This window comes from Argopecten irradians, chromosome 13 (assembly GCF_041381155.1).
Source record: "Argopecten irradians isolate NY chromosome 13, Ai_NY, whole genome shotgun sequence".
Taxonomy (NCBI): domain Eukaryota; kingdom Metazoa; phylum Mollusca; class Bivalvia; order Pectinida; family Pectinidae; genus Argopecten; species Argopecten irradians.
Window position 1 is genome coordinate 19,891,994 of NC_091146.1, and position 15,933 is coordinate 19,907,926.

At 33.8% G+C, this 15,933-nt stretch overlaps 1 protein-coding gene across 8 annotated transcripts in view; it reads right to left on the minus strand.

The window, feature by feature from the left end:
- LOC138305914 (uncharacterized) overlaps window positions 1-15,933 on the minus strand; it is a 145,749-nt gene that overhangs the window by 34,237 nt on the left and 95,579 nt on the right. For 7 of the 8 annotated variants that reach the window (XM_069246198.1, XM_069246201.1, XM_069246200.1 and 4 more), the window contains one exon: window positions 10,250-10,333. The exons of the other annotated variant lie outside the window; for it this stretch is intronic. In XM_069246198.1, coding sequence (XP_069102299.1) covers window positions 10,250-10,333 — 84 coding nt within the window. The remainder of the gene's footprint in view (window positions 1-10,249; window positions 10,334-15,933) is intronic. 8 annotated transcript variants of the gene reach the window in all.

The window sequence follows — 15,933 nt, forward strand, 5'->3', positions numbered from 1 at the left end:
CCAGAGACACTTGATATACAGTATATTCGTTCTACTTTTCAACAAGATGTTGTGCAGAAAATGGTCTTACAAACCAAATTTAGGAAATCATTTCATCTGCTTCTGTATAGTAGTTAAATTTCACGGGTGTCAAAAATTTGCGATTTAATGTTTGGAACTTATTCCCAGGGACACATTGTCGCGTAATATCTGTGAAGCCTATGAAACTATCATTCATGCGTCATGCTATAAATATCGCGAATATGGATGGATCCGCGAATTCGGCGAAATTAAAGACTCGGCTATACAAGAATCAGTATGTTTACGTAATGAGTCCACCAACTACTATATAAAAAAGTTCAACATTTAAATGACATTGGTGTTTTTGGATATGAAATTCTGGAAAAATCATCATTAATGGTATTTTATAACATAAATATTTACATTAAAAAAATTCTTAACATGTACTCATTTTTAATAAATTATGTATGAATTATTATATTCCTGACCCATGCCCATGAAAACTGGTAATCTGCAGCAAATATTCTCAAGCCAAGCATGATGAGATTAACATCAATTCAATCAATTCCTGTTTAGAAATACAAAAGGTATAACAAATCGATTTTTTTTATATAAGAATAGAGAAATATTTAAATAAGTCATCGTGATCTACCTCCACACTTGTTTCAGCTTTTTGCTTAATTGAAATTTCCAAATCTATTCGTGAGAGAAAGAAACAACAGGGATATCACGCTGATAAATATTTAATGTGTTGGGACATAAGAACTGAGATTTAAAATTTGAAATTTGAAGCCTATAAATACCGGAAACAATGGGATATTTTGAATAGTACACAGGATGCAGATGATCCCGCGATATCAGCATGTAAACTACTTTCCTATTCACTGACTGGCCATATAACGGCCAAAATTGCTACGCATCATTTAAATAAATAGCAAATGGAAGGTTTGCTCATTTGATCAAATAACAGAAGCAAAGGTAATCAACCAATGAATCTATTCGGCAGAATTAGATGGCAATCCGAAAAACAATCTTACCAGCATGTTAATTGTATCAAGATTGTATTCAAGGAAATGTTCCATTGGTATCTTTCACAATTTGAATTTGTGGCTTGGATGTTGCTGACTTACCGCCCTCATATCTGTCCCCTTCTAAACAAGTAGAATCACTGTAGCAATCACCTTTTAGCAAATTATTTCAACTGGTAAGCAGTATGCTTAAATAACGTATGCACCAACTACTTTAAGAAAGGACATTCTACATATGAGTGGCATTGTTGTTTACGGATATGATATGTTGAATACGTATTATGCATGGAATTTTAGGACTCGTTTTTAACATTTACGTTAAATATTTGTTAACAGAGATTCTTTGTCAATGAATTGCAAATGACGTATGATAGTCCTGTCCCATGCCTATGCGACCAGAGAGTCTTGTAATCTGCAGCAAACCTTCTCAAGACACACATGATGAGATAAACATCAAATTCAATCATATTCAGAAATTTAAAAAAGTTTATCAAAACGATTATTTTATGTAAAAACAGATAAATATGCGGCTGGTGCTGTGGGTTCCCAACATACCTATGATATAACAGGTCTGTAGGATAGTAAGTTTGAGGCCACTTGGTCAAACTACAGTGTTTGATGTACAGCACGTGTGTATGTGGGCGGAGCGATGGGAATGCTGTTGTGTGATTGGTTATAAGTACAAACTTTAGCGTCACTTTGTTTATTGCCTCGGACGAGTAAGGACGGAACTCGATTTTTTTACTTTGAATTTTGTAATTCTTAATAATTATTTACTAATCACCCATAATGCCTTCAAGAAAGCAAGAACGTTTTAAACCTTATGACAAGGATTCTAGTGAAAATGGACTGTTTCAATGTTCCGGGAGAAATTAAAAACTATGGATATTGCTGCAACGGACTCCATGTCCAAGACAGGTCTCAAAATACTATAGCAAGAGAACAAGAAAACTAGCCAGAATATAACTATACACCAACAATAAATTGAAATCCAGAATCTGGGCGAATAAACATGTATATTGTGTATTCTATGGATTGTGTTGTCTTAACACAAAACAACGAGATATAACAATGGCGACGAGGACGGGATCAATTGGCATCAACCTAAATGTGTTATCATCTCTACGAAGAAGGTAAAACAGAAGTGTCCATTTCTGTGAAGGAAACTACTGTGTTATCCATTTGTAGTTTTATTAAAGTATCACCCTTCTAAGTATGGCAACAACGTTACCAATATTCCCGCAAATTGTGGTACAAGAACCTACTGCAGACATAAGATAGCAGAAGTATGTGAAACGCATCGAGAACTTATTTGTGGCAATGAACTTAAGATGTTAAAAGACAAAGAGCTTTGTTACTGCACTACGTAGGAGAAGAAATCTGCGACATTTTGAAACGTTACAGGAGAGAGGAAACACTTTTAATGACAACCAAATAAAACTAACGGAATATTTTGCCCCTAAAAAGGCAACAGAGTTCCAGGTCTATAATCTAGACAAATTCCCCAAGATTCTAAAGAATCGATCGATGATTTTACGACAAAACTCCGATGTGACTTTGTGGATCATGAAAAGGAAATAAAGTCTCAAATCATCCAAGAATGTAGTTCGTCAATATTACAAGGAAAAGCGTTACGAGAAGAAATTTCTCTGGTTAATTTACTTCGACTAAGTATTGAAATAGCGAATACACAAGCAGAGGTAATCGAAAAAATAAATAAATTTGACATAATTCTAGTTTCCAATTTGCTAAATTGTTTTGTTTTTATTATATTCCATATTTTCGATTTTTGATCGCTTCTTTGCCGTTTGTTAGTCAGTAGCGTCCAGACGGTCATATTACATCTTTGCTTATATTTAGACGCTTTGTTGAAAACTCTTGGGGGTAAACATAAATTCAAATTGTAGACCATTGTGCGTTTTACGTTTAACGGTTTCTGGTACATCATTGTTAAAACCCACCTGTTTACCGCTGATTTGACTTTCAGGCCAAGCGAATATGGTCATTTGAAAGGCAATCATTTATCAATTTTTATATTCAAAAAAGGTTCTGTTAGCATACACACAATGTATCTAGAGAATTCCCCAGGTGGAAGTGTTTCGAACAATATGAACTAAGACTTCCCGGGCATAACAGCATCTATGGCTTATAAATGACACCAATCAATTGTTTGCCGGTAAGTCTGTCAAAGTCGCAAATCAGATGGCCAACGGATGATCGAAATATTCAAGTGCCACCACCAGTAACGTGCTTCCTCAAGCAGGACCCAACAGATTACGTAGGGAAAACACCACTGAAGGTATCAATAGTGTTTTGGCAGCTAACCGAAAATGCGACCAAACGATGTTGCGTTGTTGAGCCGATTATCGTAATCCTTCGATACGCATGTGTGCGTAAATAATTATACAAATCGAAAGTGTTGCAATTTATTTCTCAGAACTGAAGCTTTACGCCAATTTCGGAAATTGGTTTTAAAAATAGATCGACCACGCTAGCTGATGACTAGTTCTTCCTGAACATTTATGCAATTTATTTGACATAATTATACCAGACTTATATCTTGATTTGGTAAAGGAATGACCAATTTTGTGTGGCGCCACCGCAAAAAATCAAAACATTTCAAAAGATATTATATAATAATATAACCTCGGTTAAAATGCATGATCCAACATGCGCATCATTATTGTGCTTTCCGATATTGCTGTTGGTGGAAAATAAGACAAGAAATATCTCGGATTAGTCTGTTGATTTAATTAAATCAAACGTCATATAGAAATAAACGATAGTCAAGGGAGAAAACAGCATCATTCCTGAAACATTAGATAGATTGTAAATCTGCTTTCTTTATCCGTGTCTTATTTCTCACTTCGATTTCTAAACAGGTGAACAACAAAAAAACTTGTCGTCTCTTGGTTCATGTTGCATTATATATTCTTGGGTAGGTGTTTGAAGATTTTCACCATACAAACGCAATGTGTACATTCATATACAGATATTCTCATTCATTTTCTTTTTTCGTAAAATCCATTCTCTCTAGGCTCTGTCAGATATAATGCTAGGAATATTAATTTAGAATGGATATCGATTACAAATAGTGCACCTATCTGGAAAAAAATCAGAGGAACAAAATGATGAGTAACGTTGTTTCTGTATCATTGCGTTTCCGAAAAAAAACCCAACAAAAAACTTGTATCATAACATCAGAGGATATATCGATGGCCTAATTTGAAGCTACAACGCCAAAGAAATACAACATTGTGTTTATATAACAGTTACTATTAATATTAAAATCAAGAATTGACTACAATTCTATTGTTTTGCCGAACGGCCAAAATAGTAAAGTACTGCAATGTAATTATGACGATATCAGGAAATGTTAGACGATCCATGTCATTGAACAAAATATTTTAATTACGTTCCTTATTTGGGGTTTTAAGGATGCATGGATCAGTGTAGTATTTACGGTTAGCTAACATCTGTTGCGACTCTACAAATTATAAAACTCGTTGGAATATCACAGCGTAAAAAGTAGAAAATACATACTTGCTGCTCGATAATGATACCCCAAAATAAACAAGAACGATATTCTCATTCTCCGGCTTTAGTTAGAAATTAAGTTATGGGACATTGTATCTAACCCGTTTCAATGAAATTACAAGGGTATATATTTAGGGCTTTTCACCAAATGGTGAAAAGACCTATTGTTTTCGTTAAGTTTCTTATTTTATTATTCTTCTTCCTGTTTTTGTGAACGCTCTATCGGACAAGCGGTAAGACATAGGATAACAATTATTCCAGTATGTTTAAGCCATGTAATTAAAGGTGATCCATGAACAAAATTAAGTAGGTCAAAAAATCAAATATGGCCGCCATGACGGAAAACCTTAAAACACAAAAACTTCGCTAACTCAAAAAGTTTGAAAGCTATTTCAAATCTGAAGGCATTTTATTGTAGGGAATGGACATATCTATTTTTCCGTATTAATACAAAATATGTCTCGTAAAAAAGCTCGCTACAGGTCAAAGTTTACCTAATGTTATTATTTTTAGATTTGTTTTTCATTATTCAATTTTCGTCCATTATTTTGCATTACATCGATGCAGTATGTCATTCTAAAGGTTTTGATGTCTTCAAATGTAAAATCGGTCCACTAATTAGTTTTTTTTGACGTAATTAATATATAACTAAGAATTTTTGGCAAATTTCGAAGATCTTCCACTTATCACCGTGACCAATTCTTGGTAATATGGTGTTGATTCAAATTCAAATATGGCCGCAATGACGTCACTTCCGGTTTAACATAGACAGCCATAACTCGTTAACCACTGAGCCAATTCCTTACATTTTTTTATATGTTATGTAGAATAGAACACTGAGAAACTTTGTAATTGTACATTTTTCTCTAAAATGTCAACTTCCGGTTAATCATTGACTCATAATGAAAATTCGCCGTTTTCGGTGAACATTACGAAAACAACTTCTTGTCAAGTTCTACATGGTATAAAGGCTTCATAATTTGCATGAAGTAAGCTTAGGTAGTTGACTATCAGGTTTAAAAAAAGAGCCTGATCTTCATTCAAGGTCACAGATTGCTTGTGATTGTAGAGCTATGAAAATTAGCCAGTGAAAAAACAGCTCATTGAGACAGCCGTAGCTCGTTAACCATACAGCCAATTTCTTTGATTTTTTGATATGTTATGTAGAATTAAAATGAAACAATTAACTTAAGATCACTTTTCTGGTATACGTGAACTTTCGGTTGTAAATAAGGGTCAAAATTCAAAAGTGCAATTTTTTGACAAAATCACTAACAAATCTTTTAAAATTTTAGAAGGCATAGACACCTAATATTAGGCACGTAGCATGCTGACATAAATGCCTACCAAGTTTTTTCAATATGATTGACCTTGACCTATATTCAAGGTCACAGGGGCCAAAAAATCTAAAATATCCAAATGATTTCTTTTGAAGTTCTGGAAGGCCTAGAGATCTTATATTCGGCCTGCAGGATGCTGGAATAAATGGCTGTCAAGTTTGTTTATATAAATGACCTTGACCGGAATACCTTTTAGGTGAAAAGCCCGTCAAATTGTCCCGGTGACAATTTCTAGTTTTATATCGTTTTTGTAGTAATTTGATGTGTTTGTGTACCTCTCCGTCACCCCTCGATTTAGCATAAAATTATACATATAAAACAACTAATTTGGAAAATATTGCTTTAGCTAATCGTGTGTTTGCTGAAATCAAAGAATAGTTTCAGTTACACAATCAGACACAATTTTATAAAATCTGATTGATGATAGTTCAAACTGATGATATCTATTCAAACTATGGCATGAACATTTATATCTAAAACAAACTATATTGGGTAATTCCAGTCATACGAAAACTAGTTTATCAACATGTAGTATTATTGGTATTATTTTGAAATATTAAAATCTCCCAGACTAAATTTCTTGTGTCTAAGACATTCGTGTAGTACCTCTCCAGGGCAAAAGTGTACATGTGTGTGAGTTGTCAGCGACGTAACAGTCTGGCTGTAGAAAGGTTCCTCGTTAATATATAATGTTGTACCGATATTTATGCTCCGTGTCGTATCTATTCTGACAAACAGGTACACAGCAAATTCCAGTATGCTTATAAAAGAGGGTTGAGAGAGACAGAGGAGCAGTCTGCAGCGCCCCATCTTGGGGTCAGGACCATTTGGACACACAATGTCTGGCACGGTATATATTGTGTGTTTTATTAATATATAAATATGAATGGTTGATACAATGTACAAATTCATGTATATAAGCTAAGAAAATAAAATGTCGGCTACAATATTGGAAGACCATTTATCATTGCAACAAGCAACCATGAAGCCTGCAGTCTACCCTATACCACATAAAGACACAGTCAACCAACTTTGATAAATATACTGGCGTCGTGACGTGCGATGGGAACTTCGCGGACGACACAACTTCACGAAGCTATGCCACTTTTATGATCTTCAGTGCCACATCATCAGTCACAAGAATCATCCAGCAGCAAACATCATCCATTACATTACGACCGCCAACAACACTATAATCACCACAACAACTACCCTGAACCAACCACTAATTAGACGGAAGATAGAAGAAAGAAAATGAACTGAACTCTGAAGATTGGATTTGTTTCATTTATTAATGTATTTTCATGTCTTGGAATTTAGTTTTTGGTATCGTATAATGCTCTATTTTTGTTAACTTATATTTATATCTTTGCTTTAATTTGGTTTCTAATTCGATGTTACTTTCTATAACAAATATTAGGTACATTAACAAAAATAAGTTTGTTATTTTTACATACACATAAAAGGATGATAATTATTCTATGCAAAACGTTATGTAGTAATTCAGTGTGCTGAATATAATTTACTTTTTTTACAATTGAGTTATTGATATTACATTACTGTTAATTTCAACTTTATTATGATTTTCGTAAGCTTACGGATTTCTATTTTTTTGGCTAAAATAATATTTTGTTAATTTCATTTCTATTAATATGTTCACATCATGTGCTGTTCATTTTATCATTCACAGAGAAAGCTCCTAAACATGCTTTTTGTTTTAAATTATTTTTTTATTTACACAAATACATTTTACACAATATATTAAAACGTCTGGTTTGTTCTGCTGACATGGTTACCATGCAGTTTTAAAATTTAAAGTGGAACAACCAGTATGTCTGAGAGCAATAGGGTGGTTAGCCTTCTCAACAAGGCCCATTGTCTCGATATTAATGACATTTTACATTATATATATTTTTTATTTGAGCTATTTTTATGTTTTGGATAGTATTTATGTCACTTTTATAATATCCTTCTGCGGTAATTTTATGCCGGAGCTTTTACTTAGCACGATGTTTTTTTAGGTTAAAATTATTTAGGTGATCTTCCATGCTCTTTGAACTCTTGCACTCTCGCTCTCACTCTCATCCCTATTGCTTTATTACTTAAATGCTCTCTCAGAATGTTAGTTAGGCTGTTGATTGTTTTCATTATCTGGGTAAGTCGTTGTTAATACACCCATTTTTTTCAATTTCATCAATATACTTGTCGGTCTTATTCAGGCACTTTGCAATATAAATTCTTATTTCTTTAATCTTTATTTTTTGCTATGTCCCACCGGTCTTTCAAATTATCATATATGTTCTTTTCTGTAACCCAGTGAGTACAAAAAGTTTGAAAATATTTTTGAACATATCGTTCTTATTTGTATTAACGCATATTTTTCACGTCCCTGGACCAATTGTTTTTCATTTTGAAATTCCTCTTTTGAATGTGTATTCAGATTTTCTGGAGTTACGAAGTCTCCAAATATTCACAAATTGAAATGAATCAATTAAATTGTTTTTGTTTCTAAATGTTAAACTTTAACTTTAATATTGATATAAGTATGTGTGTGGGTACCATAGCTGTAAAAGACATTACCTTGGAGATACATGTGATCGTGGTCAGAACTTTGTGTAGTGCTTCCTATATGTTATAGTCAGGAAGAGTTACCTCCCTTAGTGGAAAAACGTGAGGGACACGAGAGACAGTATGGCCAGCTTGGGCGCAATGCGGGAAGCAGAGACAAAGCAGAGGACACAAGGTAATGGAGCGAATAATACTATAGTTGGTTGTGCTCGGTGATAATCTGGACTAGAAGTCTACATACATATGTGAAGAATGACTGGTTCGTATCATGGTATGGTGGTGAAGTGACATAGAAGATTCAAGATGTGAGAACGCTCATGCGGGGCGCTCTGAATCATGGAGGATGCACGGAGATAAACTCATGAACTGTAAACACGTGAGAGTCGTTGGTGCCCAACACATAGACCACATAATGATATTTACAAATATTATATGCTTATTAAATTGTTAAATGTATACCAAGGACTTTGTTGTCACAGTTAAAACACTGCTACCCAAGAGAAGATCCCAGGGAAAATATAAATAAAATTAGTCCACATTGTGACAAGTCTGGGGCTCGTCCGGGATAAAATTGTTTTGGTAAAGTTTTGGCTGTACAATTGTCAAGTTGGGTAGAATGCTGAGTTGTGTGAATAACATGGGTTGTTGGCACTGTGCGTATAAATGTACAATACGTACTGGGTTTAGTGACAGTGTTTAGATGACACATATATTACTGGAGATGATGAATGCCTCTCCATTAGACTGTATTTACCGAAGGCAAAGTACATTATTATCGGATCCTGCTATAGAACACTTAGGCAATCAACCTTACGAGACTTACTAGTAGGGTTTTAGATATGATAACACCATACTAATACAGATGGAGAACCTAGAATGCTTGGGTCAGATATACAATGATCTAACAGGTGTCGAGAATGTAGTGATCAGAGACAATTCATTACCACCTGCCCAGTTGCAGTTGATATATATCTGTAGACTAGAAAATAAATTTCATCAACGATAAAGGCCACAGAGTCCATAGTAGTATGTATTTACATGCCACTAGATGATTGACCAACTACCTCGATGGACTATCTGGAACATTGGAGCAATTCCGTGAGTTTATAGAACAGAAATATCACGAAACCACACCATTCATCAGAGGGAATTTAATGTAGAAAGTAAAGTATCAACATACAGCGTTGAATATCATCCGAGACAAACACGGGTTTACTTTTCTTTCACAATTGACAAAGACATCCAATTATTGAGTGCTCAACTATTACAGACATCCAAATCTTTACTCAGTAAAAGTATTCAATCAAATTGGTATTATCAATGACAAGTTTTTCAGTTATGTTTTTTGGAAACACCAACGAATGGTAAATGTAATGTAAGTTTATATATAATTAGATGGAGGCAAAATGAGTATCGACTTGTAAAGGGCTGAGATCACAGAAATAGTACGCATATCTATTATTACAGGGAACAAATCAATAAAACATTAAACCCTCAGTGCTCAATAACACACATAGCAATATGTAAGAGCAGTTGTATCAAAACTCGAAAGCCTTTTTCCAGCTGGTGATTATATATGTGCCACTGGTTTGTGTAACAATAGCATTGCATAAACTGTCTATAGCGTTATAAAGTAAACCAGAATATTTTTCATGTACATTTATACAGAAACTATTTAGATCCAGAACGTAATACAAAAAAAATGTTTATTTGTTTTTATAACTGCGTCTTTTTATTGAAGATTAAGATATATACATTGATGGCGAAAATACTCACCGAATTAGGGTCTGCTCCATGGCTCAACAAAAGTTCCACAATTTCTCTATGACCATTCAAAGCTGCCTCATATAGTGCATCACCCTGAAACAAAATATATTTGAGTTTATAATGGTGTACGTAATGTACAAATGTGGAAACTAAAACTGAACTTTTAATGTTTCTTAATAAAATATCTCGTTCGACATTATTTCATTTTAACTTATGCCAACAATTAAGGATTGATAATCAATTTTGTTGCTTATATTAACTGATGAAGAATGTTAATCTCGTGCAAATGAAGTGTGCCAATCCATATATTAACGTTAACCAATCTAAAATTCCCTACGTTGAAAAAAGTCGAATCTTATGCAATCGGTTTAACATTATTATACAAATTTGAAACAGTATTAATACTAGTTGCTTGTATAGCTGCGGAACAGCCGACAGTCAGTTCTTCTCGTTGCCAAGGCAACACAAAATATAGTTCCGAAAATGATTTTATTCTTTGGACATTGTTCAGCAATAAAGAATTAATTTTACTTCTTAAATTTTAAAGAACTTTCTCAGAAATGACAAATTATTGTTTACAGAGATTGTTGCTAAATAAGTCCCCTAAATGAGCAGATATACAGTGCAGTCAGTTAAGCTATGTTACTGTTACCAACTACCCAAACAAACAGGCAATGTTACCTGCGAACTCTATTTTAACAATTGCAAGATTTCATTTCGTTATTTTTGCCTGTCTGCACTCCAGATTACGTCAAGACTTACCGTCAAACGTTATTAGGTCGATAGCGAGGGGTCTGATATTGTCCCACGAGCGATAATATACAATCTTGCATATTCTAGTTATTAGGTGCCAATTGGTATTAACAGAAGTCAACATAAGACCTTAGGCCGTATATTTTCATCTGACCAGTTCATAATATAGGAATTTTGGCATACCAGTAGTTTGGAAAGCGATAGTATCGTTTTATTGTACTTGGTACTCTTGACTACGAATATTTAGATAATATGAGACTTCGACCCGCCGGTATGCATCTAACATGGTAATGATTCAATTATGGTTGCTTCTTAAAATGGCTCTTGGCAACGCGAGGTCGCTGAGCCGAATTAATCGAGATAATTGGCATTCGCAACGAAGTTAGTGAATATTTGGTAAAATTTGAACTGAACCTAGCAAAAACGAATATTTTTTCTCTTGCACTAATAACTTGGTACGCAACTGCAATACATAATTCGACAATCATGAACTCAATATAATACATGGCTAACTTTTCGCCATGTTTATTTCACGTAGTAAAACCATTAAAATAATACTGACTTTGCTCTATTACAAATGCAAATGTAAATATGATGAGACTGATATAATCGAACCTCACCTTATTAGGGTCAAGCCTGTGCACAACACCAGTTATACAGTATGTCAGTATGCCCTCCACCCGCTGCATAATGCAATGCGTCACACTAAAACAAATCGAGACATTAGATATATGCAACCTACATGATCACAATACTAAATGGAAAGCAAATGATATGAAACGTAAAATATTGCTAAAATATCAAAAATGTAGAGAGCGCTGAAGTGGACAAATTATCGAAGCCAGAATCATCAAGTATAAGAGTCAAAGTTAAACACACCATACAGACTTTGCTTGCTTTAGTCAGGGATTTGGATACCGAAGTCAGTTAATGATGGAAGTCACTGTTCAGTAGAATGCAAAAACAAAACTTCTTAGAGCTTACTAAACTATAATCTGTGATTCTGCTCATACAAAGTAGAGCATGAACGTGAAACGTAAAAAAAAAACAACAAAGTCAAGCCATTACCTTAAAGTATGCGGGGGGGGGGGGGGGGGGAGATCATCTGGTACCGAATTTATTGCATGTCCACTGTATTTGGAAGGATCCCTCATCAGTCAGCAAAATATGAATACCTAAAGTGAGCAGGGTGCCAATGAATAGTGGACTTAAATGGTTGGCAGGCTACACATGGTGCTGATTTCTATTTTCCTATACCGACCTACACCGTGAGTTGCAGCGTACAACTTTTCTTAATTTAGATACAATCAGCGTGAAACCAGCATATTCTAGATGGAAAATATTATTAGTAACCCAACAATAAACATCATCTAACTCTTTAGTATTGAATGTGAAGTCAAATAGGGTAAAATCAATGTATTAATCAAGTAAATTAATGGCACATCAAAAGTGGTATTTATTACAAAGTACATTATCCAAGCAAAGATTGTGTTATTAATTCCTCTTCATTACAAATTAATTTGATTATTTCCGCGCTATGCTAATATTATTCCAATTGTTTAGAATTTCATTCATAATTTAGTGGTTAATACTTAATATCCATCCAGCTAAGTAAAACGAAAGAAAGAGTTAAGCTCAAGAAATACGCCCGCAATTTTCACAAAAAGATGGGTCCGTTTTTTTCGATTGTCAACTATGTTGCTGTATCAAAATTGCGTGCTAGAGTAACGCGGTGTTAAAACATTTGCTGTTTAGCGACATGTTATTGCTTCTTTACAAGACGCCTCTATTGCCTTTTATAGGGTGGTTCCATGAATCCTGACTATATAATAACGAATTTATCGCATCGATGACCCTTTTACATTTTGTTTTGTATTTTGATCTCTTTGTTTCTTTCTGCTGTTTTGATCAAGTGAATCTGATATTCGCAAACTAAAATCATTACAGGCACGAATGATGAAAGCCACACGAATCGGCCAACTCTTAATAATAACTGGCGCCATAAGCCTAAATAATTTTCATTGGTATTTCTTTCTAGAAGTTTCTTATTTTCTTACTGTAATAAGGAACCAGCCGAATAATACTGAATATTCATTAATCACCATCAATTAATTTCGACATTCCTATGTGTACAGTTAGGCCTACCACCAATACGACACCCGACCGTCTGCATATGTATATGAAAGCATCACAAACAAGAGTGACACAAACATCCATCTAACATTTTTTAAGCACAAGCTCCTTGATCATCTAGTGCATTCCCGCTGATAATAATCAACTTAAAAGTTATTCCGATAAAATTGTTTATAAGAGTGAAGACTCGATTTGTAGGTACGAACAGCCTCATTTGTTTATAATCACAGTCTAGAAAACGCTTGAATTGTTACGTTTGACTGTCGCCGCGTCATCAACTTTCAAACTGGCGGATGGGGGAAGCAACTCGTATTTCAAAAAAATGCTTTTCGTGCTAATTTGAAGTATTGAAATGACTAAAGCTATTTTTTTACACAAAAAATAACAAGTAATATATAGTTTTACGGTAAAAAAGTGGTATGTTTAGTTAAGATAATGTGTTTTAAATTCTGAAGCGAGGGCGAGAGCCGCCATATTGCACCATAATAAAATTTACTGACCCCCTATAAAGTGATAGGGGGGTCACCACGTGACGGCTATCTGCCAATCATTTGGGGACATTTCTGTCCGAGGTGCGATAATAAACCCACATAATAATGATGTATTTTCTGGATTTATGATGACCGACATGAAAATTGAACCTTCAGCTTTATGCTATAGACGCAATGTATACATGGTCATTTGAAATTATACTATGTTGATAACGGATGTTTGGATTAAGTTTCAGCTTAATTATATGTTCATATTCGTGTAAAAAATATGCAACTACATTATTTTCTTATGTACTTTAATTTGACCGTTTTCTGTATTTCAATTTGTTTAATTGGAGATGCTGCTCCAACAAACAATTTCATAACGACAACATTCAGACACTTGACTTTGGGTGACACTTAAGTCAGTGCAGTCCGGTGGCATGTTTTGATGCTCCATCTTTTTGTTTATATCAAAATATTTACTTATGTTGTATACATTTTTATGCAGCATGGCTGAAATTGTTGTTACCATGTCTGCCATGTTATTACTCGTCATTTAATAAAAATGACATTTACTGGACATTTTCATTCTATGTTGTAATTTATATAATATACCCAAAAAACTTAGCTTCAGTCGTGTCGTTTAGTCAGAGTGATGTAATGTATAGTGCATAAATACAATTTATACTACGATATATACATTTATGTTATATTTCGAAATTTTATGTAATCGAGTTGACCTGAACCGATTTGACATATGGCTATGTACCTTGGACAGATAAAGTAAATCGAGTTATCCCTATACCAGTTTATGTGATAAGCCAATCTGAACTGTGATTCGGTCACACGTGACAAAACAAAGAAAAAAAAAATGCTTGGGAAGATTGGTGCTCGGTATTCTGATTTTCCACCATCCCATCTATTTGCACATGTTTTTTTCTCCTAACTATCATGACTTTGTCATGTACTTATGATAATAATCTTTTTCTATGATAATATTTACAATGAAGAATTGTAATAAGAACTCATAATATATTTTATGTATATATAACTGTATGTCCATTGCATGTTTTGATCCTCCACCTTTTTGGTTATATCAAAAATATTTACATATGTTGTATATATGTTTATGGAGCATGGGCTGACATTGTTGTTACCGTGTCTGCCATGTTATTACTCGTCATTTAATAAAAATGACATTAACTGGACATTTTAATTCTCTGTTGTAATTTATATAATATACCCAAAAACTTAGCTTCAGTCGTGTCTTTTATAGTCTGAGTAATGTAGATGTGTATAACTTAAAACACTTTATCACACACCGAATATTTACTTTCTAGATTCTAAAAGCTGCTACTTGACAATATCTTTTGATATATTGTAAGATAATCATATGTTCTATAGTAATAAGTTTGATAGAGTTCCCGATTGAATTGAAATTATTTTTGGTAGATTACTACTTTGTTCTAGTCTGTACGTCCCGGAAATTTTATCTGGGTAGACACATGACTACAAATTCTTCCTATGCATGAAAGGTAACGACATTTCATTATCACTCTTTCGCAATGAAAATCCAGCTGTAAAATTGTAATTCACCTACATTTAGTTACAGAAGTAGAAGCCATTGAGCTTATGATTAAAACAACCAGTGTTTTACTATGTATTCATACATTTTTGTTTTATGTATGACACTAAATACATGTAGTTATTAGATACAGTAGAAATAACTCTATATATACTATATGTGCAAGTAATACTTTCTATTGTCATATAATTAATCTAGGTTATATATTTTTGATCATATGCATAGAACTTGCAAACTATCTGTGATTTGTGAACATTATTAAGCACTAGAAGGATTGAAGTAATATACCAGGAAAATTCGCTAACACTTTATATTTCTGCGTTCCCCTTAATACTACCACCAAAATAAAAGAAAATAAAAAAAATGCCAAGGGTGTTTATTAAATAAAACTGAACTTATACAAGCATATCCGTATTATTGTTTGTCGAGCAGTTGGTCAGTAGACATTTCTAGTATATAGTCATACGCTTTTATTTCCTTGAAATAGATATAACGTTCTAGAGTATCCGAGCTTGTTATACTTGTAGCAAGGTCAAGGTGAAATGCACTATTATGAGAAAATAATACAAAAGCAGATACCAGTTAAAAAACAGTGGATATAGAAATAAAAAATATGTGTTTTGCAGGTATGATGACGTGAAATTTAGCTGTATGCCGTAATGCCAGTGCATTTTTTTTCTTTATTAGATATTTAATGCCTTGAAAAATTTAGTTTTAAGATTGAAAATATCCCCAAAAGTTTTGTTTAT